The following is a 21,697-nucleotide window of genomic DNA, read 5'->3' as shown; positions in this document are numbered from 1 at the left end:
TGTTTTGACTTGAAGGAGACATGAAGGATTAAAAAGCAAAATAAAGCAGTATGGATAAGAAAAGAACAGGAAAAAAAAAAACACTACCCCCAGACACAAAGGAAATGGTAGAAAACATATCTGAATCAGCTAGTCATCTGCTAACAAGCTGTAAAGATTTCCAATGACAAGTTGTCACATTAGTTTAGTGAAACTGAAGCAGCACTTATCCCTTTTCCTGTGCTTAATCTCTCAGGGAGCTGCACAGAAACATGCTACCACGTTTAATAGGATTAGTTTAGTTCACTTTCTCCTCTCTCAAGGCTTTTTGTTGGTGGTGGGGTTTTTTAAATTATTTTTTTAACAATTAAATTTCCATCAATACCAGGTTCTTGAATTAAATTGCACTCTCTTCAACCACGTAGGTTGCCTTCACTCTTCAGGTTAAAGGCATTTTCTTCCAAAGCTTTCATTTTTGAAAGGAGAAGCCAGGGCAAAGAGAAGCGAGAAAAGGCTCTAAATTCAGCAATTACACACATCAGGGACCCCGTTCTCCTTTCTCACATACATTGAAGATGCTTTATTGATATAAGTAGAGTTGTTTTTAATTCACATCAGCATAAGTAAGAGCAGAATCAGGCCTTTGTGGTTGCAGCGTGTTCTTTTTATGTATGAGAGTACTTGGACCTGCCACACACCTGAAAAAAAAAAAAAAAAAAAGGAAAAAAGATATAAAACATACTATGTATTTGTAGCCCCATTCCCTCATTTAGTTGGAACAGACACAGCAAGGAAAATGATCAAAGAAAAGGCAGTTTCAACAATATACCCCTGTCACTTCCAATTTTGTTGTCAGACTCCAAAGGGCAGAGGAATCACCCACGGTCATGGGCACACTGCAAAAGTTTTCCTAAGTTTCTTGCATCTGGGTTGTTTTTTTTTTTTTCCCCTTAAAGAAAGAAAAGCAATCACGGAAAGCTGTCAGCTTGCAGCAAACCTTTTCTCTTCAGAGGCACCAAAATTTGGAGGATTTATTTCTGATGCGACAAACCTTGGCAGCTAAACATAGACCTGACAGCCCCCCATATGTGGAGGAAATGTAGTATTTTGACCTCAAGTTTGTGACACACACCAAACATTAGGTGGGGGGGTGGGGGGTGGGGGGGGTGGGTGTGGAGGAGAAGAGAACTCACAGATTTAAGCACACCCAGTCTTTGAATCCAAACTTTTTGAACACAGATTACTTTTTGTTGGGATCCAAAACGCCCATAAGTCATAAAATAAACACTGTGACTACATTATTATCTATTAATGACCAGGAAATGCACTTGGTAACTACCTAATGATCTATTAATTACCAAGAAGAGATCTGGGACTTCTAAGGGAGTTTGAAGAGGGACAGGAATCTACTGCAGTTCACTAGTGGGGACCCCGGTGGCAGTCGGTCAGGAGACTGGGGGCAGCGAGGGACAGAAACAGCCAGGCACCCACCCACAGCAGCAGGAGGCTTCCCCACCACTGCCCAAGCCATCAGGCCCTGGAGAAGGCACCAAGGATGCCATTCCTCACTACAAATCCTGAACAGGAGCTGCTGACATGCGGGTCCGCTGCGCCCCTTCCAAAGGCTTACATTCTGGAGGAAGCGGAGTTTTTCCTACACCTCGAAGATTTGGGTGATGGGCGGGAAAATACTTTTGCTGTTGAGCTTTGAAACATTGGCTTGCATTCCTTGAGGCTGCGGGTCCTCCAGGATTGAAAGAGATAAAGGGTATGGAGCAATCAGTGCCCGAGATGGTGGGTGAGAGGAAAGCATGCATTTCGTGCCAGTTAGGCTTATTGGTGTGGCTGGTCATAGGGCCGGTGTGTTTAGACTTTAAAAAGTTGCAAGATGAGGGGCTGGAGGAAGGTAACCTGCAAGCAGCTTGGCTGCCACTGCTCTGCTGTGTGACCTTGGGGACATTGCTTCACTCCCTGTGCCTCAGTTTCTCTTTTGGGTAAACCAACAGTGGTTGAAGTTAAGTCGAGCCCCGGTGGTGACAAGCTCAGTGTCAGAGGCAGCAACTTACTTATTTACTAGCATTTGCACGATTCGGCTTCACCTCTGCGTGTATCCTGGTGTCCTTTAAAAGAAAAAAAAAAAAAAAAAAAAAAAAGGGAAAGAATTCAAGCCAGTCATTCACCCGCCAAATTTAGCCTATCTCCCCCTGCGTCCAGACACACTTCTGCACCCTTGTCCCGCAGCCCCGCCAGCACTTACCGCTACAACGGGAGGCCGAACGGGTCGCCTCGGCGAGCGGAGCCCCGCAGCGCCCGGCCCGCCCGCGCCCGCCTCTCCGCGCCCGCGGAGCGCAGCGCCGGGTCGCCCCAGCCCCAGCCCCGCCGCTCCCGGGGCGGCGAAGGGCCCGGCGCCCCGATTTCTGAAGGTGTCACGTTAAATCAAGTCGGGGCGAAGCCGTCCCGGCGGGCGGAGGCTCCCGCGGGCCGGGAGGGCGCGACGGGCAGCGGGCACCGCTGCGGGGCCGCCCGGGATTCGGGCTGGGGGACGAAACCGGTAGGAGCGGAGCGCCCCGGGGCGCGCCCCGTTGTACCGGGGATTTGCGGTGACCCACGGGCGCTGAGGGACCCAGCCGCGGCCCCCGGGACCCAGGCACGGCTTGCGAGGGCGCCCGGCGTGGAGCGGGGCTCTCCCACGGCCGCGGGGCCGGGGAAGGCAGCGGGTGAGGGAACCCACGGTTCCCCTCGCCCCGTCTGCGCCCCGACGGGCCTCCCGCACCGGTGCCGGGCTCTCGGGCGGGTGTTACCGACCGCATATCCTCGAAGTCCGCCGGCTGGAGCCGCAACCGCGACATTAATTATTCTCTTTTAACTCGGGAGTGGCTTCCCAAGGGCCGCTCTGGCCGCTCCCGCTTTGGCCGGTCCCGAGCGATTTCTTAGTGATCCGCGGTGGGTGGTTGTCACGTTACCCCCCCCACACACACCCCCGCGAGTGATCCTGCTCCCCGCCGCGGAGGCAGCGCGGAGCTGCTCAACCGCCCCGACGCGGCGGGCAGCGCCGAGAAGAGTGGCTGCGGGGACCCACGCATTTCACCCCTGCGGGCAGTGCAGGACCACGGCGGGGGCGGGTTTGCTGCCCATGCCGGCTCCCAAACTTCGGCCGCGGAGGGCAGCCCTCGCAGCACGCCCCTCCGAGGGGCTTCCGCGACCGGCCAGCCCCGCGGGATGTGTCGAGGCTCGCCGCACGTACGCGTGGGGCTGGGCGCCGCGGCTCCCCTCGAGGGATACAGATCTTTAAATTGAAATGGGAAGCGGAGCGGCTCCCCGGGCAGATAGCAGCCGGGGGGGGGTGGGGGGGGTGGAGGCAGGGGGCGAGGCGTGGCCCGGTCCCTCGTCCCGGACACGGAGCTGTGTCGCAAGTTTTGGCAGCGGCCGCCCGCCGCAGCCCTGCCTGCCGTCGGGGCTTTCCCTTCCACTCGGGACTCCCTCTCCCGCATGACAGCCCTGGGGGAGGGGGGCGTGGGGGGGGGGGGGCGCGGACGGCCTCGGCGGGTCAGCGCCGTACTTACCTGCCGCCGAGCGCCCTGCAGCGCCCCGCCGCCGCCTGTCCCGCCGCAGGACCTGCCGCCCTCTCCTCAAACCATCCCCCCGCCGCCGGCGAGCCTCCGGCGGTTTCCCTACGGGAAGCCTCGCCCCTCCGCCGGCAGCGGCCGGGAGACCCTCCGCGGCCACCGCGGCGGGGGGTACGGGCGCTCCCCGCCCCACGCCGCGGAAACCCGCGCTCACGGCGGGGCAAAAGCGCTCCCGGCAGACTTTGGTCCGGATTGCAGCCCGGACCTGCTGGGAAGATCCTCGTGTAGATTTTTCCCTCCTAAAAAACATTATTATTTTTCCCTAAAGCTTTCCCGGGGGAGCCGGCCGTGCCGAGCCCGGGGTGGGTTTAAGTTGCCCGAAAAGTCCGGGCGCGCTGCGCCGGGGCCAGGGCCGCCCGCAGCTAACACCCCGGGTTTCGGCCCCGCTGGTTGTTCCACGCGCCGCGACCTGATGATGTTCGTTTTCGTGTTTATTTTCTGCTGCCCACGTGGAGAAGTGACCCGCGCGGCTCCCGCTTACAGCCCCGCGACGCGCTTGCAAACCCGCGGCCGCTGCGCGTCAGCGAGGGACGCCGTGTCGGGAGGCGGGCGGTCACGCACCCGTTCATCTTAAAACTTTGCGAGCCGCGTGGGGGGGGGGCAGCGCCCGTGAGCGGTGTTTGGCATCGCCGCCGCGATGCTTAACGCGGGACAGGCGCGCGCCCTGGGGCAGCAGCCCCCGCGAGCCGTCGCTCCTCCGCGGAAGCCTTCCCGCGGGGAAAAATTTCCCACGTGGGGCTCCGTGGAGCATCCCCCGCCCCCGCGGGGTGACTTTCCTAAAGTTTCTCTTCCCCTAACACCCCACATGCCCCCCCTCCCCCCTTTCCCTCCGCGGGGCGGCTTTTTTGTCTGCCCCTCGCACGAGCGCGGCGAAGGGATGGGGATGGGGATGGGGATGGGGATGGGGGGGGGCCCGTCGGGCCGCGGCCGCCGACGCTCCCGCCCCGTGTCCGTCCGTCCGTCCCCCACGCAGGTGCGCGGCCTCCACCACCTTCCCGCGGGGGCGGGGCGGCCCCTCCTCCCCCCGCCCCCCCCCCCTCTCCCTTCTCCTCTCTCCTCGCTCCTGCCAAGTTCTCCCCGTCCCCCCCGTCCGTCCCAAGGAGCCTCCCGATTGGGCGCCGGGCCGGGCTCACGTCACTCCGAGCGTGACGTCTAGTCTTCCTGTTTCCTTCAGCTGTGTCTTAAAGTAAATCTTGTGGCGGTGCGGAGCGCTCGCTCGGCTCGGCCAGCCCAGCCCAGCCCAGCCCTGCCCCGCGCCCCGCGCCCCGCGCCCCGCTCCGCGCCGCTCCGCGCCGCTCCTCCGCCCCCGCTCCGCGCCCGCTGCCCTCCCGCGCGCGCTCGCCCTCCCTCGCCCGATTATCATATTCATCAGCGGCGCGGGGCTCGCCGGCTTGCGCGCGCGGGGCTCCCGGGTGTCCGCGCGCGCGCGCGCGCGCGCGCGCGGGGGTCTCTCGCTGTCTGCGCGTGTGTGTGTGTGTGCGCGTGTGTGTGTGGCGGGGGTGTGTGCGCGCGCGCGGGCGCGCGCGTGTCTGAGTGTGAGTGCGCGTGGCGCGTGCGGTGGGTGCATGTGCGTGTGCGTATCTCCCTTCCTCTGTTTCCACCGCCAAAAAAAAAAGAGGCTCAGTTTCGCCGCCGTCGCACGGAGTAAGTACCCGCTCCCTCTCTGCGCCCCCCTCCCTCCTTCCCCGCTTTTTCGGCTTTTTCGAGTCTTTTTTTTTTTTTTTTTTTCTTTCTTCTTTCCCTCCCTCCCCTCCACCCCCCCCCCCCGCACTTTCTTTAGATGGTCTGGGGGCGGAGGGGTGTGTGTGTGTGGGGAGGGGGGGGCGTGGGAGTGAAATCCCCGGCGAAACGCTGATCACCGTTACCAAACCTGCGCTTCTCTTCGCAGGGGGCAGAACCGCGCTGACTCCCGCGGCCGCGCAGCCCGAACTCCGCGCCGGATCAGGCGGTCGGGATTTGCCAGCGCCGCGCCCGATGGAGCGCTCCCCGTAGCCTGCCCAGGGCCGGAGAGTAAGTGACCTGCTCGTTGTTAGGTGATCCGCCCCCCCCAGCTCTCCCCCCCCCCTTCCTCTTCGCTCTCTCGCTGCCACCTTCTGTGGACGGGTCTTTCTTTTATGCCGTGGGCTGGAGGGCAGTTTCGCGGGGACGGAAAATGCGGCGAGTATTTGCTTTTTGTTGTTCCGAGCTTCCGCCTCCCCCCCGGCCCCGCCGAAGTTCCCCATCCCCTGCCTTAAACTCCTGCTCCGCTCCTCTGAGCCTCCTCTTTGTCTTGTTTATTATAGCTGCCTTTCTTTTTGTCTCTTCCAATTTGCTTGTCATTTGCATGTCGCTAGTTCTCCTTTCTTTGACCCAAACCGGGAAGGGCAGGGACTTTTTATTCTCACTCTTCTTATCCCTGACATTACTTTTTCATTTCCAAGGGTGGGACGAGCTGCGAATTGTGGAAATGTATGGAAAATGGGATTTGAGTGGTAGGTAGCGAGCACATGAGAAGAGATCAAATGCAAGTCGCGGGATAAGAGCCGTGATCTGGGAAAAGATTAGGATTATTGCTACTTTCTGTTTGTTTGGTGGTTGTTTGTTTTTTTCTTCGGGGACGGGGAGGGTGTTTTAATTTTTTCTTAGCCTTTGATAGAGATCTTTCTTGGCGTTTTTGGTTTTCTGTTTATCGGCTGAGTGACCCGCTGCACTTTGCCATGCGTTTAAACGGAGTTAAAGCACAGGAGGGAACGGTGCTGGGGGGGGGGGGGGGGGGGGGGGGGCGTGGGGCCTGCGCGGAGCGGACGCGCAGGGCTGGGTTTGGGGTCAGCGGCTCGGGATGGGGGGGGGGTGGGGGGGCACCGAAAATACGGGGCCCGGGGGCCCGGCAGGAGCAAGGCGGCCCGCCGGAGCACCGCTCCCCGGCACCGGGCACTCCGCGGGGGCGGAGCGGGGCCGCCCTGCGCTCCGCGCGTCTTTGAGGAGGGGGGGGGAGAAAGTCGCGGGTATCGTCCGCGGTCGCTTTGCAGCGGGGAGACGGAGCCGGCGGGGGCCGGGGCAGGTGCGCGGGGCGCGGGAGGGGGCGCACCGCTGCGCGCATGGGCGCACATTTGCAGGTGCGGGGCGTGGAGCGGGGCGGGGGGTCCCGGCCGGGACGGGTGGCGGGAACGGCCGGGGGGAAGAGGCCCGGTCAGTCGGTCTCTGCCCGAAAAGGCGCATCCGAGGGGGGGACGGAGCTCTCGGAGGGGTCGGTGTCACAAACGCGCGCTCCATCTGCGGAAATAACAGGGACGGGGGATAGTAACTTCATGTTTTCGATGAAGTCGGAGGTGTTGGTCACGGCTGGCCGGGGAAACGGCTGCAGGCTAGAGGTGCCCTTGAATGTCGGGCAAAAGTTGCCTGGGTGAGGGTTTGGAAACCTGCTAGTTTCCCCACAGGTTGCGAACGCTGTGGCGTTTCTGGCTGCGTGGCGAGTGTCACCCCAAAACCCTCCTGCGGGTCTGGGGACGGGCGGGGGGCACGTGGAAGCGCATCCGCGCATCCATGGCCGCTGCTCGGTGGCGGGAAGGTCTGGTGTTGTCTAACACAGGGTGCAGAAACGCGGCCGCGTCACTGCTGAGATTATTTGTCACTTCCATCGTCCGTAGAGGTTTGGCAGTACGCAGGATGAATTTATACGGCGGCAGTTTCCTTACCCGTAGATTTGCATGTGGCACATACCCTTTATGTCTTCTTTTCCTCGCAGTTTTCCTGTGAGTTGCCATCAATCACATAAAGTTTACGACCGCTGCAGCTCGTTTTGCATTTATTTTATCTGCTTTTTGTCCAGAGCTTACCTTTAACAGCAAAATCACATACTGTGAAATGTTTTTTAATACTCAAGGGTAGACAGGGTATCATTTCATGAGTTGATCTGTGATAAAAAGTACAATGTATATACTTTTTGCTAACAGCTCCCTATTAAATTATTCTGTAAAGTATCTTAAATTCGCTGAATGGCGCTGTCAGTATATACAGTTAACTCTCCTGCCAGCTGACCTCTGAGGCCTCTCAGTTTACATGACTTGTCTTTTTTATGATCGGTTGATAAATTAAGATATTCTTAGGAATGGACACATTTTAAAATTATTTGATTCAGGGCAGAATTGTAAATACTGCAATTTGTAGTCTATAAATAATGATTTGTTCTGTCTCAAAAGTGCAGCCCAACTGCTAGATGAACTAAGTCAAGAATTGTGATTTAGTGGCATTGTGTAGCATGGAAAAAAAAAATCTTAGAAAACTTGGTCTGAGTTCGTAGAAGGAGTCTTGCAAATGTTTCAGTATTCTCTCTGCACAGAGACCATGTGAGTTATTTTCTTCATGATCGGTGAAATAACAAGGACCAAACTGGCTTGAGAGGAGGGAAATGTTTTCAATTTTCTACCTTGAACAGCTTGATTTCTTTTTCTCATTCGAAGAATCTGTTTCCTCAAGCAGTGCCGAGCACAGCTACGTGACAGAGGGCCCTGCGTCTCCCCAAAATAAAGGCCTGAACTAATGAGATGCCGAATCCCTCCTGTTAGTGAGCTCCGTCAGTTCCCCCTGTAGTCAATGGGCATCGAGGATGCTTGGCGTTCACGGGGGTTGCTGAATACCTTGCTGAATTGGGCCCTGGGTATCACCAGGTTCATAAGAAGAGGGTGACTTTTTTTTGTTAAGGCTAAAGAGCAGGTGGCATAATTTTGAAGTCAGGCTCTAATTTTTGCTTCTTATGGAGAAATCCTAATAAAGTAGTTGTTGCTGCACAATCAGTTCCTTATCATTTCTGCCTTGTTTCAAATTCTTTGATTACATGTCTCGGCTAAGGGAGTTAGATAACCCCTTCTCCCACAAAAACTTGTGTCAGAGCTGTACAAAAAGGTAGTACTTTCTCGTTAGCAGCTGACGTGATTTTAGTGCTGAAAAGATGTGTGGAGGATAAATGTAATCTATTCTTTAGATTTTAGCTGTGGTTTTGTGCGTGAAGTGCTGTTGACTGGAATAATTTTCATCCTGCCCTTCCTGGGCTGATTCTGGCAAAGCTATACCCCGTGTAGCGCTTTAGAGTGAAAGATGTAAATATTTTTATTAGCAGAAGCGTGCTAAATATCTCGTGTGGTATTGGCATAATGGGCTGACATGAAGCAGGCAGACGCTGGACCAAAGAAAGTAGTCGGCTTGTGAAAAGATAGGAACAATTTCAGCTCTATGAACTGATAATCTCCTTGAATTCATCCGTGAATATTCGTCGAGTTTAGCACTTTGCTGCTCTGTATTTAATGGCTGCTTAGGTTAGGCTAGGGTCCTTCAGAGTGGCTGGGGAGGGTGAGTTTGAATTTACATCTCCTTTGCATCTCATAGGTGTATGAATTAATCTAGGAGAAAATGATCAGCATCTTTGCAGATCAAGATGAGTTAACAAAATTGATTACAGAAAGTGATTTATTTGTAATGCTTGCGGTTAAATACCTGACATCATATTCCTTTCTAAAGACCGTTCTAGCGAAGGATTTGGTAACAGTAACTCTTGGATACCTAGAAATTAATCTGTTTCCAGTTAAAATGTCAATGCATATCAAATGGTATGAAATAAATCCATGTCTGTAGCTGCTGCGCTGTTAAAAGGTTATTCATAGCTACATTTTAATCATATCTCCTTAACCAAAAGTTTCGGAAGTAAATTTGTAAATAAATTACTGCAAGCTATGTTTATGGATGGACTTGGAAAGTTCTAAGGCCCTTGGTAAGATTTTTAATTACACAGGCATGGAAAAAGTTCGATTTCTGAGAAAGTCACATCGTGCGAGTTGAGGCTCGGGATGTGGTGGGTAAATTTAACATAAACTACACTTGGCATGCAAGGAGTATCAAAAGTGACGTGTAAAGCAAATTTAACCTTCACAAATTCAAAACTTTGTAACTTGGAAAGAAATGGTGCTTCTGAAAGATTTCTACATAGATCTTGACAGCCGAAGCTATCTTTCTAACCATATATTTCTGGATAGCTGTGCAGAGACAACTGTGTAAAATACAGTTTTGAGACAACGTGCAGCCAAAGTACAGGTACTACGTAAAGGACACAAACTTCCTAATTTCCCCCCCCCCACAAGAGTTCTTTATTTATCCAGTTCTAATCTAACCAGCCTCGAAGTCTGCCTGTCGTGGCTGGGGTTTTGCATCCTGCTGTACGTGCCATTCCACTTCCCTTGAGGTGTGAATTGGTTTTGGTCCTCCGAGACCGAAGTATTAACAGGCTATTCAATACCCGTTCTGTTTTGTCATGCTAAAGTGGAACTATTTTTCATATTTAAGCTGAAAGGCATGTAAGCCTCAAAGCTGGCAGTCTGTAGGCTCAGGCTAACACTAGGTCAAATGGGAAACGTTGCTTAATACCCAGGTTAAGCGCACGATAGCTCAGATGCTTTCAGCTTCCAGCAAGGGAAGGAGGGGGCATCGCTCCGGAGCACCTCCTGCCGCGTGTTTAGGGTGGCAGGAATGGGCTGGCGAGCAGCTGCTGGTACGGGGGCTTGGGGGGAGGAAAATGGACACTGGGGAGGAAGGATGCGTGGCAATGACCTTCCAACCTGGCGCAGGACAGCCTATTTCCTGAGCTGCTGACTCAAGGGTACAGCAAGCCCTCCCCATGCGTGTCCTTGGTTGAGATTGGGCAAGAGAGAGGGAAACAGTGGTCAGGCACCTCAAATTTGCTGGGAAATGTGCAAAACTTTAAACCTGACGTGAGGTTTTTGGTGTGAGCCTGGGAACTTATTGCTGGATCTCAATCAAGCCTAGCTTGACTACAGAAAAGGAAGGAAAAGCGTGAAGGTTTTCAGTGTTTGCGTTGTTTTTTTTTTTCTTCCTATTGGCAAGTATTATCTTCATGGAAAATGTCTTTAGAATATCTTACGTGCAGTAAGCAAGAGCTCTGTCGGTTATCTCGCAATTAGCTTGTATCGCTTTCAAATGAACACCACTAGACTGAAAGGTCAACCTTGACCCTGGTTTATTCTGTGCTGGTATTGCCTGCTCAAAAACTCTGGTGGTGGTCGCCCCGTTCCACCCCTTGAGGACTTGGCCGTTTACTTAAGAAACAGCCCTTCTGAAATCCCAACTCCTCGGAATTTTTTTTAGATGAAGACCTAATTGTAAGAGCCTGATTCTGCCCCCTGAAAAACTCCATTGGCATTAATTGAGAGAAAGCAGGAGACAGTCTCTTATAACACGTACTGCTAATCAGGGCCTGATCCTACCGTTTGCACATAACAGGATTTTGGTATCCCTGGGCTCCAGTGGAGTTGCTTACAGGGTGAGATGCTACCTGGTGTGCAGGTGGTAGAGTTGGGTCCCTGCAACAGAATTCCTTATTATTTTATTATTATAGGTGAAGTAGCCAAACTTCACTTGCTTAATGTGCTTCTTGATAAGGAATTATGTCTGAAGACAGTGACCTGATAACAATGTAAGGCTCTGGATTTCCCATTTGAATCTATGACACTTTTAAAAAAAAAATATATATATCATTCTTTGCTTTCCTGTATACAAGGAGCCTGTAATGTAAACAAACATCATGTCCCTAGCATAACTGTCTCTGACACCAAATCTCTGAAAATTCTTTTAAAGCATAGAGAATATGTGGGCAAAGGCTGCAGAATAAACATAATGTTTCTAAGTATTAAAAGATTTTTTTTTTTTCCCATCCTGGTTGCAAACTAAGCATTGACTACTGTCTTGATTTTACAGATTATTTCATGCTGAAATTATGCCTATTTGCATGGATAGTCATTCTTTAAAACTAGCCACAGATGCAGTCCTAGGGAGCACGTAGATGTTTTTACAGGTGAACCGAAAGAGATGGGAGCAATTCCAAAAAGTCTGCATGCTGCCTTTGGCAATATACCCTGTTATTGTGAAGATTGTGCTCTGTTAAGCAAATGTAAAGTTTAGTGTTAGATAAGCGTCGCATGAAAAATATTTTATTTTTCCTCAGTGTTAAATTTTAAGAAACAGGAAAGAGAGTCTAGTAGCTTTATGTGCAGTGTGAGTTTAGCATCACTAGTTAATAAGTCACAAATTATGTCAAGAGCCTTTTACAAAATGCAAGGAAGTGTGTTATCTTTTTATGCTGTGTTCCTGGGAAACAATGAGAGTTCATATAAAGAAAAGGTATCTTCCTTTCTCACGCAGCTGATTGATGTTATTTCTTTCATCTTTCCATATTTTTTCTCATCTTTTCTGCATGTCGCAGGAAATAAGATTCTGTGTATTCAAAATATTACATGTAAGAAGGGCTTCACTGGGCATTTGAGATACTGTTCTTGGAGATTTTTGTAAAGCAGAGATGTGACACTGAACATGCCTCGTTTCAGCTATGCAAAAAATTTAACGTCATGTATTTTCGTGTACGAAATACAGAATCTTCAGCCTTTGGTAGTGGGGCTTTCTTGGAGAATGTAAGTTAAGAAAAGGGAAGGAATGTATGGGGAATTCAAAACACTGTCGTGGCTAGTCACTGGTACATACGAGACTGTGTTAACGAACTACATTTTGGCCTTTATTTGATCACATCTCTGTAAATATTATAATACCAACCATAAAATATTTTAATGCATTTTTGCTTTGCTGAATAAATGTTTCCCTAATGATTTAAGAGAGAATATTTTTTTTCCCATCAGTGTACTAAATGCATCTATGATTTCTTTGCCTTTCACATATACATATCTTATCCTACCTACAATTACGTGAAAGTTGTGGTTTTGACCTTCGAATGTTTATTTACCAGTTTTATCTCTCTTTAAAAAGCAAAACTACAATTGTGATTTTTACATCACAGTTGAGTTTTTTTAATCCAAATTTTATACAATTTTTTGTTTTAACAATACATCTTAAATAAGGAGTACTTTCATCTTCTTTTATAACATGTATCTCAATGCCCTAAATTTAATCAATTGGTTGTCAGAGGCTGTGTTCTTCTAATCTACTCTTTCTTCTGAAGATAAACAGTATCATTTTAGGCATTTGTGCAAGAGAATCATATTACTGGTGCTTAAGCAGTTTTTGCTTTTTTAAATCTTAATCCATCTTAAACCAGTGGAGCAGAAATATTTAAAAATGTTTCATTTCAAGCAGAGTGCATAATAAATTGCAATAATTGTAATGTGCCATAAATCCCAGAGCCTATGCATTTTGCATTTTATTCAGGATTGAGGTCAGGAAATTTGGAGAAATTTAAAGAAAATGATTCATCAGTCCTTTTGTTCTGTTGGCCAGGGTCCCAGGATTCTTGAGCTGAGCCCAGCTGACAAGCTTTTGAAGATGGCACAATAACAGTCCAGTGATGCCTGACCATGACAGCACAGCCCTCTTAAGCAGGCAAACCAAGAGAAGAAGAGTTGACATTGGAGTGAAAAGGACGGTAGGGACAGCATCTGCATTTTTTGCAAAGGCAAGAGCAACGTTTTTTAGTGCCATGAATCCCCAAGGTTCAGAGCAGGATGTCGAGTATTCAGTGGTGCAGCATGCAGATGGGGAAAAGTCAAATGTACTCCGCAAGCTGCTGAAGAGGGCGAACTCATATGAAGATGCCATGATGCCTTTTCCAGGAGCAACCATAATTTCCCAGCTGTTGAAAAATAACATGAACAAAAATGGTGGCACGGAGCCCAGTTTCCAAGCCAGCGGTCTCTCTAGTACAGGCTCAGAAGTACATCAGGAGGATGTATGCAGCAACTCTTCAAGAGACAGCCCCCAAGAGTGTCTTTCCCCTTTTGGCAGGCCGACTATGAGCCAGTTTGATGTGGATCGGTTATGCGACGAGCACCTGAGAGCTAAACGCGCCCGGGTTGAGAATATAATTCGGGGTATGAGCCATTCCCCCAGTGTGACATTAAGGGGCAATGAAAATGAAAGAGAAATAGCTCCGCAGTCCGTGAGTCCCCGAGAAAGTTACAGAGAAAACAAACGCAAGCAAAAGCTGCCACAACAGCAGCAGCAGAGTTTCCAGCAGCTGGTTTCGGCGAGGAAAGAGCAGAAGCGAGAGGAGCGCAGACAGCTGAAGCAGCAGCTGGAGGACATGCAGAAGCAGCTGCGCCAGCTGCAGGAGAAGTTCTACCAGATCTACGACAGCACTGACTCCGAAAATGATGAAGATGGCAACCTGTCTGAAGACAGCATGCGCTCTGAAACCATGGACGCGAGGGCCGGCGACTCCGTCGGCAGGTCGGACAACGAGATGTGCGAGCTGGACCCGGGGCAGTTCATCGACCGGGCGCGGGCCCTCATCCGGGAGCAGGAGATCGCAGAGAACAAGCCGAAAAGAGAAGGTCCCAAGGAGAAGGAGCAAGGACCGAATGCCTTCCACCCCGAAGGCAAACACTTGGCCGAGACGCTGAAGCAGGAGTTAAACACCGCCATGTCGCAAGTTGTGGACACGGTGGTCAAGGTTTTCTCGTCCAAGCCCTCCCGCCAGCTTCCTCAGGTCTTCCCGCCTCTCCAGATCCCTCAGGCGAGGTTCGCTGTCAACGGGGAGAACCACAACTTCCACACAGCCAACCAGCGCCTGCAGTGCTTTGGGGACGTCATCATTCCCAACCCCCTCGACACCTTCGGCAGTGTCCCCATGCCCGGTGCCACCGACCAAACCGAGGCGCTGCCCCTTGTCGTCCGCAAAAACTCCTCCGACCAATCCGCCTCGGCTCCGCCGGCCGGCGGCCATCACGCCTCCCTGCACCAGTCCCCGCTCTCAGCCACCGCCGGCTTCTCCACCTCCTCCTTCCGCCACCCCTTCCCGCTGCCCCTCATGGCCTACCCCTTCCAGAGCCCGCTGGGCGCTCCGTCGGCCTCCTTCCCGGGGAAAGAGCGCGCCTCCCCCGAATCCCTTGACCTGACCCGGGAGACCACCAGCCTGAGGACCAAGATGTCGTCGCACCACATGAACCACCACCCCTGCTCGCCAGCCCACCCCCCCAGCGCCGCAGAGGGCCTCTCCTTGTCCCTCATAAAGTCTGAGTGCGGCGACCTGCAAGACATGTCCGAAATCTCCCCCTATTCGGGAAGTGCAATATCCTTTTCGAAAGACGAGTGATAACCCGGCAGTGGCTGGTGGGAGAAGACGAGGGGCCATGCCCGTGCCCTGGGGCCTCCCTGGGCACTGTGGGAGCGGGGAGTTCGTGGGGGAGCAGGCAGGGGGCTTGGCAGGGCCAAATAAAATGCCGGGTGTTGACTCGCATCGCTCCTTCAGCAACGGCGTTTCCCATAAAAAAGCCACCGGCCCTCCCCAAGCCTTTTAGACTGTCCAGTGGCGTCAGAAAGTGAGCCAAGCCCACAACCCGTGCACCAGTGGGTTTCCCTGGGCCGCCGGGTCCTTCCCCAGGAGGGGAGGTGATTGAGAGGGCATTGCCCTCGGCCAAAAACCATTCGAGCCACAGCCACCTCCTTTCCCCCCACCGCCAAGCCAACACACGACCCGTGCTAATGGTGTCGTGGCTGGGGCTTGCAGAGAGCCACGGTCCGGTCATTCATGAGCCTTCAACTCTCAAGTGTGTAAGGGAAACGAAGCACAAAAGACACAGGTACTGATATATTCAGGCTGCATCAAGTTCTTTCCCCCACCCAGAGGTCTGTTCCTCAGCCCTTGTGCAGCTGCCTGCTATGCATGATTAACCTCTGTTCAGCCATACACAGAAATCTTTTGTCCTAACATACACAAAGCAAATTATTTTGGAAAGCTAGAGAGAACAATTAAATATAAAACTTCAGCTGTATTAAATTTACAGGACACTTCCCCTGCTTAAAAAAAAAAAAGATGATAATAAAATCTCTCTTTTTAGCTCAATAGCAGGCTTTAGTTAGGGGAAAAAATCCATCTCTGCCTTTATTTAGGCATATCCAGACATAGTAATGATCTTTTATTTTTTTTCCTGGAAACTAGCACTAGATTTTCTTTTTTTTTTTTTTTTTTCTTTTTTAGCAATAACACCTCCCACTCCTTCCATCTTTTCCCCTAATGTGCTTTTTGGTCAAAAGATTTTTCTTCCAAGTACAGTTGCTTTAAAAATGAATAAAATACCATCTCTGCCTAATGCTAAAATTGAGGATTTGGGGTGAAGGGTAGATTGATGTTTTTTCCCAGCTCCAAGACCCCAGCAGAAAGCAACAGTACAAGCACAAAACCTTAGATGCAGCTAATTTCATTCCCAAATTGATGAAAGTAATTGTGACTGAATAACTCTGCCCCTCCTTGAGTAACGCTAGCGATGCTGAGGAACTTGTCCCCCTTCCAGGGTTATCATATGAGAGCAGGTGCCCAAGGCTGTGCCCCATCACTGGTTATTTTCTCGGTGATTAATAACTGGTGGTTTTACATTAATTTAACCACACGGCTCGAGTCCTGCTGGTTACCTGGACTTCCCATCCCTCCCATGGCAGTGGGCACCACTGGGGCAAAGGCTGGACCCCATCGCCACCAGTCTTTGATCTTATTTAGGTCAAGTCTGAGTCAAAAATTGCTGCTGTCTGACCCATATGAATAGTCTCATTTCTACAGGGGGAAGTGTTTCTGATTTGAAAGCACCGCACCTTCCTTAGCTGTCGGTGCTTTTGAGAGCCAGCTGGTGGTAGACATGATGTTTGAGGGACCTCCTTCCCAAAAGAGGATCTCTCTGCTCTAATTAGTAGCAGGAAAATCTTCTCACCATATACATTGTATGGCAAAACAGAGGAGTCAGTCTAAATCCATCATCACTCTCAGTTACTGCCAGTTACTTTTGGGGATCCAAACTGAAAATCTCTCCTGCATATTGAAATGCAAGCCGTGCTGCTTGGAAATCAGTCCTGAGGTCAACAGGAGTGGCAGCTGAGGGCAAGACTCAGGCCAGGGCAATTAACTAATTTCTACTAAACAGTACAGTGGCATACTAATTTTTTTTGTATAAAAGTAGTTCTTCCATCCTGGCAGAGGAGTGAGCAGAGGTAAAAATTGCCAAGTGTGTGAGCTAGGAGTAGTTCTAGGGCTGCACTTGACCCTCTCCACCCCCCTCCCCCATGCCATTTCTCCCCCTTTCACCTGTTCTCACTGGCGATCGCCAGTGGAGCTTTTTGCATCTGCCGAAACAGGGGTGTGAGGGTCCCCCATCGCTCCAAGGCTTAGCCAGGGTAAACGCCAAGTGCTAGAGTGATTCCCTTCCTCCTTCCGTGCCTCACCTCTTCCCTTGCCATTGTGAAAGTGCTCTGACTTTTCCACCTAGACGCTATTGCAGGCTACAGTTTGATCTGTGTTCAGATACAGACCTGTTGGGACAAACAGATTTATTAAATAGCGCTTGTACACAACGTGTACCCTGCTATATGGCTCAGCTGTGGGGATGGGTGTTTATTTCTAGCAGAGGCTTGTTTGCCCAGGTAGCTAGCTTACAGTTTCCAGGGAAAGGCACAGTATGGAGGTTGATTCGTTTGTGGTCAGTTCTTTCATGGTGCTTTTATTTTACATGGTTGAATGTGCACATATAGGGAATATATTTCTTGAGAGAAGCAGATCTTTCTTCCCTGCAGTAAGCAACATCTGTTTTCCTGGACAATTAAGACAGGATAAGAACATAAGACTAGCAGATACAGCCAAGCTCAGGTTTTAGGAGTAAGCTAAAACACTGAACTAGTCTGGTTTTTGGTTGTGTTTTTTTGTTTTTTTTTTTTTTTTGTGAGCTTGTTTTTGGGTTGTTTTTTTTTTTTTTCAGCAGTGCCTGTAAAATGTATCTGATTGTTCTTAGCTGAATTGCAGAAGGAAATGGTTAATGTTTGTGTATGTTGCTAAACAAGATAAGATGCACCTGCAGCATGAATTCGCATCTTGGTCATGAATGCAGTCTGTATCTTTGCAAGCTAATCTGTTTAATCAAATATTAAGTTTTATTCAAATTCCAAAAGAAACAGACAGCGAATTGTTTTTCTGCATGGTCTTCCTTTGTCATGCATCCTCTTTGCATCTCAAGAAAAATAGCCTTGTTCAGTCCCAAAATATTTGCATAGATCAAAACCGAAGCACGACAGTAGTTTGTGTGCTGTTAAGACATCTGTAAAGGTGAAGAAGTTCAGCACGCTCTCCCTAGCAGGAGGGCTTTAAAACATTAGTGAAACTTTGTACAATTTTATTTATTTTTAAACAGAATTCTAATCCAACTGGAATGAGTTTCACAGTCCCAATATGTGAAAGCTATAATTAGTGAATTACAACATTTTGAAATAAGGAGTTATTACATCTGACTAGAATTGAACTAATTAAACTTTTTAAAAAATGAGTGATTGTACAGCAAGCTGGATAACTCCCTGCTGTTGATAAAACCTGAGCGACAAACGAATACTTTCCAGCCAGTCCGTTCTTTGGAGGGTCTTGAAGATGCTCTGAGATACAGCTATTTGGAGCTTTGCTGATTAAAAGCACCTGAGGTGTAATTTAAGGAGCAGCTTGGCTTTTCTAGTGCAGATTTTTTACCTGATACAGCCTATTCTTCCCTCTTTTCCTTCAGCTCAATACATGTGTGGGCTAGAAAAGCCTGTTAGAGCGTTTGTGGGAGCGCGGGCTGAGAGTAACAGGAGTGAAAGATCATCTCCACTGAAAAATATTTTTGTAAAAGAGGAGCATTACCTGGGAGGATTGAAGTGCAAATGAGTCAGATGCTATGCAGTGCCACCCCTTGTGCTTCTCCAGTTAAAACACATAAGAGCGTGTATATGTTCCTTTCCCAGTCTTTCACTTCCTATTTCTTTGCGTTTTGCCTTTTTGCTGCTGCTGCGTTAGGTGAGGCTACAGTGTACTGTGTAAACGCACAACACTGAGACTCTCAGGTTGTTTGAACACTGCTTTAGGTTCAGCTGCAGTACACTGTTCCTCTGATCTTTTGTGTTCCTGAGCAGATGTCTTTCATTAATTTATGGATTTATCATCTTTTCTTTCTCTCCTTTTTTTTTTCTTTCCTTTTTTTACACCTGGCAGCTGGCTCAAGTTTCAGCAGTTATTGTCTATTTTGCATTACCCATAGAATTGAATGTCATCTGTCTTCACAAAGCTATAGCTAAGAGAATTGAGGCAAGCCACACGAGCTGCTGGGACAGAGCTTGTTTGCGTTCCATTCGGCACCCCTCCTCCCTTTACCTCCTTAATATTTATTTGTGCTCGTTTTCTTTCCTGGCCTTGAATGGGGCTTAGCTCGTGTTCAGTACAGCTGTATGTTTACTGAATCTATTTCATCATGAGTCATTGTGCGTGTGTAAGTATCCTGGAAACAGCTAGTGCTTTCTTGGAAGAACAGTTGCTTTTCAGCCCAAGCACTTAAAAAGGAAATTAAGCAATTGGTCAGTTCAGTTTTTTTTCTGAAATAGCAATGGGTTATCTAATTCTTAGCTCTTAAGTCTGCCATTAACTATTTTTTGCTAGATTATTACAGATCATATCTTTTATCACGGTAAAGCATTAACCTTAGGATCAAGATATACAGATTTGTTGGATATTTGATATCGCTTTAAGGCTGCCAAATGCTTAAGAACAAGTATAATTTTAATAAAAAATGGATTTCTGGGAATTGGAGTCTCAGAACATCTTTTAATACATGTTTCGTTCAATATCAATATCCTCTGGCATTAGAGCAGAAAATATTTAAAAATCCTAAATGCGAAAGGAATCCAAATGCTTAGACAACTGTCTAATATGCTTAAATCCAGCAAATATGAGAGCTTTTTTTGAAAGTTTAAGTCCATCTTTGAGCTTGCATTGAAAAAGAATACACGCCAAACCCGATATTAACATGTTGTCAGCGTCAGAGGAATTGCAAATTAAGGAGACTTAGGATTTTTTTTTTCTTGTTGGAGTTCCCCTTTGGACCCCCACTTTCCAGAAAGGATCGCATAACAGAATGGATTTCTGGCGTAGAAGTTTTGATTTGTCTAAAACTCTTATCACTAAGCAATAGGTGACAGCTTGCTACTATTATTTCACTTACGTATTTTGACAGATGGCACTGCAGAGTGTAATGCTCTTTTAGACTTCTCTATCAGTCTAATGGAGGTAACTGGAGGTTCTTTCAACTCTTCTCTTGGCACAAGAAGTATGTCAGCCATAAATTATCTTCTTTGTAATCATTAAGCATCTAAAACAAAATGCAAGTTCAGCTGAGCCGTTTTCCATGTACTTCCAGATAATAAGAGGTTTTTAAACTAATATTGTCAATGCCTTTTTTTTCAAAAATGATACATTTTCCCAACCTAAAAATGAGCGCTGTAACTGAAATAAAAGGAGAGGGTTTCAGTATATTTCACAGATTAGAGAAAAAGGAATTCTGCTGAAAAAGCCTAGCTAATCATCAGTAGCCTGCTGATAAAAATTGGTCTGGGTTTCCCGTCTCGAGGGCCGGCATGAGATGTTCTGTGCTGACGTGTGCCCGGCCGTAAGGTGGAAGAGGCACCTTGGCTGCAGCACATCTGTCAACTTGGTTGACCTTCCCCTCACCATAAGGTGTGAACCAAGTGAAATTTTCAACAATTGTGTTTAGGAGAAACAGTCCTTAGAGAAGCTTCTGGGCAGAACCCTTAATTGACCTTGTGGGGGCCACATTGATTTTCTCCACGTGCATCTTCATTTCTGATAAATTATAAAGCCATTAATTTGCTGAGGAAATGGCAGGGCCAGCCTGCGGCACAGATGTGACCAGAACCGTCATAGTATGCAGTACACAAAAGAGAGCCAAGAAGCTGGGAGAAAAATCAGCAAGCTGAGATTGTTATGGTTAGCTTCACATTCCCTTGGGAACTCTTTTAGTTGCTTCTGTTTACAGATCTAAAAGGTAATGATGTTTCCAGGATAAATAGGCTGCCTTATAGGGTAAGTGGCCATTTATTGATCTGCTAGCCCACATTTATCGATTGGTTAGCCCCAAATACAGCTTCGTTCTCCGAGGAGTTAACTGTGTAAATCAGGAGGCGAGAAGTTTGTGGCGGGGGGATTGAGCGGCAGAGAGGATCTGCCTATTACAAATTTCACTTTGATTTGCAAGGCAGCCACTGGAGCAAAGCAACAGCAGGATTAGAAAGAGTTACTCAAGATGTTAAAATTTATCGACACGAATGAAACAGATGAAGTGTACTGCCTGTATAAAACATTGCTCAAAATGATAAAGTATCTCTCATTGTCTTACATGCATTAGTTTAATTTTGTGCAAGTCACACAACACTGAGAGAAAAATAAACTGTAGCTGGAATTGCAAACGAGAAGGAGAAAAAGCTTCTGATAAGTTTTCTACGGCACATGCTTCGTGCATTTGTTTCCTTAGCAACAAGTGAACATACATATGGTATACAAGCCATAAACTTGCAAGATTCCTCAGACCCGGCACCAAAACTGGTAGAAATACAGGGTTTAAGTTACATCCCTCGTTTAGCTGTTTTACAGAAAATTACAGCGCAGCAATTTAAATGTTAATGTTTTCTCCTCTAGTCTGGGGAACTGGAGAGTATTTAAGGGGGCACTTTGCTGGCTCTGTACATTCAGAAACAGCTTTCTCAAGAAAAGCGTTTTCCTTTACTAATTCAATCCTACATGCAGGAAGGCTTGTCACCGAATCACTTGAAAAAGGCCAAGCTCATGTTCTTTTACACCCGGTACCCAAGTTCCAATATGCTGAAAACCTACTTCTCAGACGTAAAGGTAAGAAAACCTCTTTCACACCTTTCTCCTTACTGCATGCTATATTTGCACATGAAATAGTATCATGTTATCATATTAGGGATTAATAATATTTCTGGGTACACAAAGGTTATGGCTGGCGTTATTCACTTGTTCTTCCTGTTGAGGTGTACCCTGCTTGTGCCTAGACAAGGAAGGGGGACATTTTTAAATTAAAAATAAAAAAATACTGGATTTTTAGAGCAACATAAGAATAATCATTACAGTAAATTAAACAGTTTTCATTATACACATCCTATTAAAAAAGGAGATTTCTGTGGTGGTAGAAGTGTACTTCCAAGAACATTTTGGAGCAGTTCTCAAGTGCTCCCTTATTGTTTCATTTCGGTTGGTTTCCTCATATTTGTGCTTACATAAGCAGAGTGTA

At 48.7% G+C, this 21,697-nt stretch overlaps 1 protein-coding gene and 1 long non-coding RNA gene across 9 annotated transcripts in view; one reads left to right on the top strand and one right to left on the bottom strand.

Annotated features, from left to right (window-relative positions):
* Positions 1 to 442: 442 nt before the first annotated feature.
* LOC122153177 lies at positions 443 to 5,583 on the bottom strand. Of its 3 annotated transcripts, none has more exons than XR_006165027.1 (3): positions 5,476 to 5,583; positions 2,046 to 2,099; positions 443 to 677 (listed from the first exon to the last, which is right to left on the bottom strand). It is a non-coding gene; the product is annotated as an uncharacterized LOC122153177 (long non-coding RNA). The 3 variants fall into 3 exon arrangements; XR_006165028.1 differs by lacking the exon at positions 5,476 to 5,583 and adding an exon at positions 3,543 to 4,727; XR_006165029.1 differs by lacking the exon at positions 5,476 to 5,583 and adding an exon at positions 2,237 to 3,287.
* PROX1 (prospero homeobox 1) overlaps positions 5,503 to 21,697 on the top strand; it is a 49,773-nt gene continuing 33,578 nt past the window's right edge. For 4 of the 6 annotated variants that reach the window (XM_042789582.1, XM_042789583.1, XM_042789584.1 and 1 more), the window contains exons 1-3: positions 5,503 to 5,615; positions 12,873 to 14,661; positions 21,184 to 21,291. In XM_042789582.1, coding sequence (XP_042645516.1) covers positions 12,940 to 14,661; positions 21,184 to 21,291 — 1,830 coding nt within the window. In that variant the 5' untranslated portion in view covers positions 5,503 to 5,615; positions 12,873 to 12,939. Of the gene's footprint in view, positions 5,616 to 5,728; positions 5,767 to 6,651; positions 6,701 to 12,872; positions 14,662 to 21,183; positions 21,292 to 21,697 lie in introns of those variants that run through there. The other 2 variants (XM_042789580.1, XM_042789581.1) reach the window with 2 other exon arrangements.

This window comes from Tyto alba, unplaced genomic scaffold, assembly GCF_018691265.1.
Source record: "Tyto alba isolate M040663 unplaced genomic scaffold, T.alba_DEE_v4.0 Super-Scaffold_16, whole genome shotgun sequence".
Taxonomy (NCBI): domain Eukaryota; kingdom Metazoa; phylum Chordata; class Aves; order Strigiformes; family Tytonidae; genus Tyto; species Tyto alba.
The sequence above is the reverse complement of the archived record's forward strand: the minus strand, read 5'-3'. Positions and strand labels throughout refer to the sequence as shown.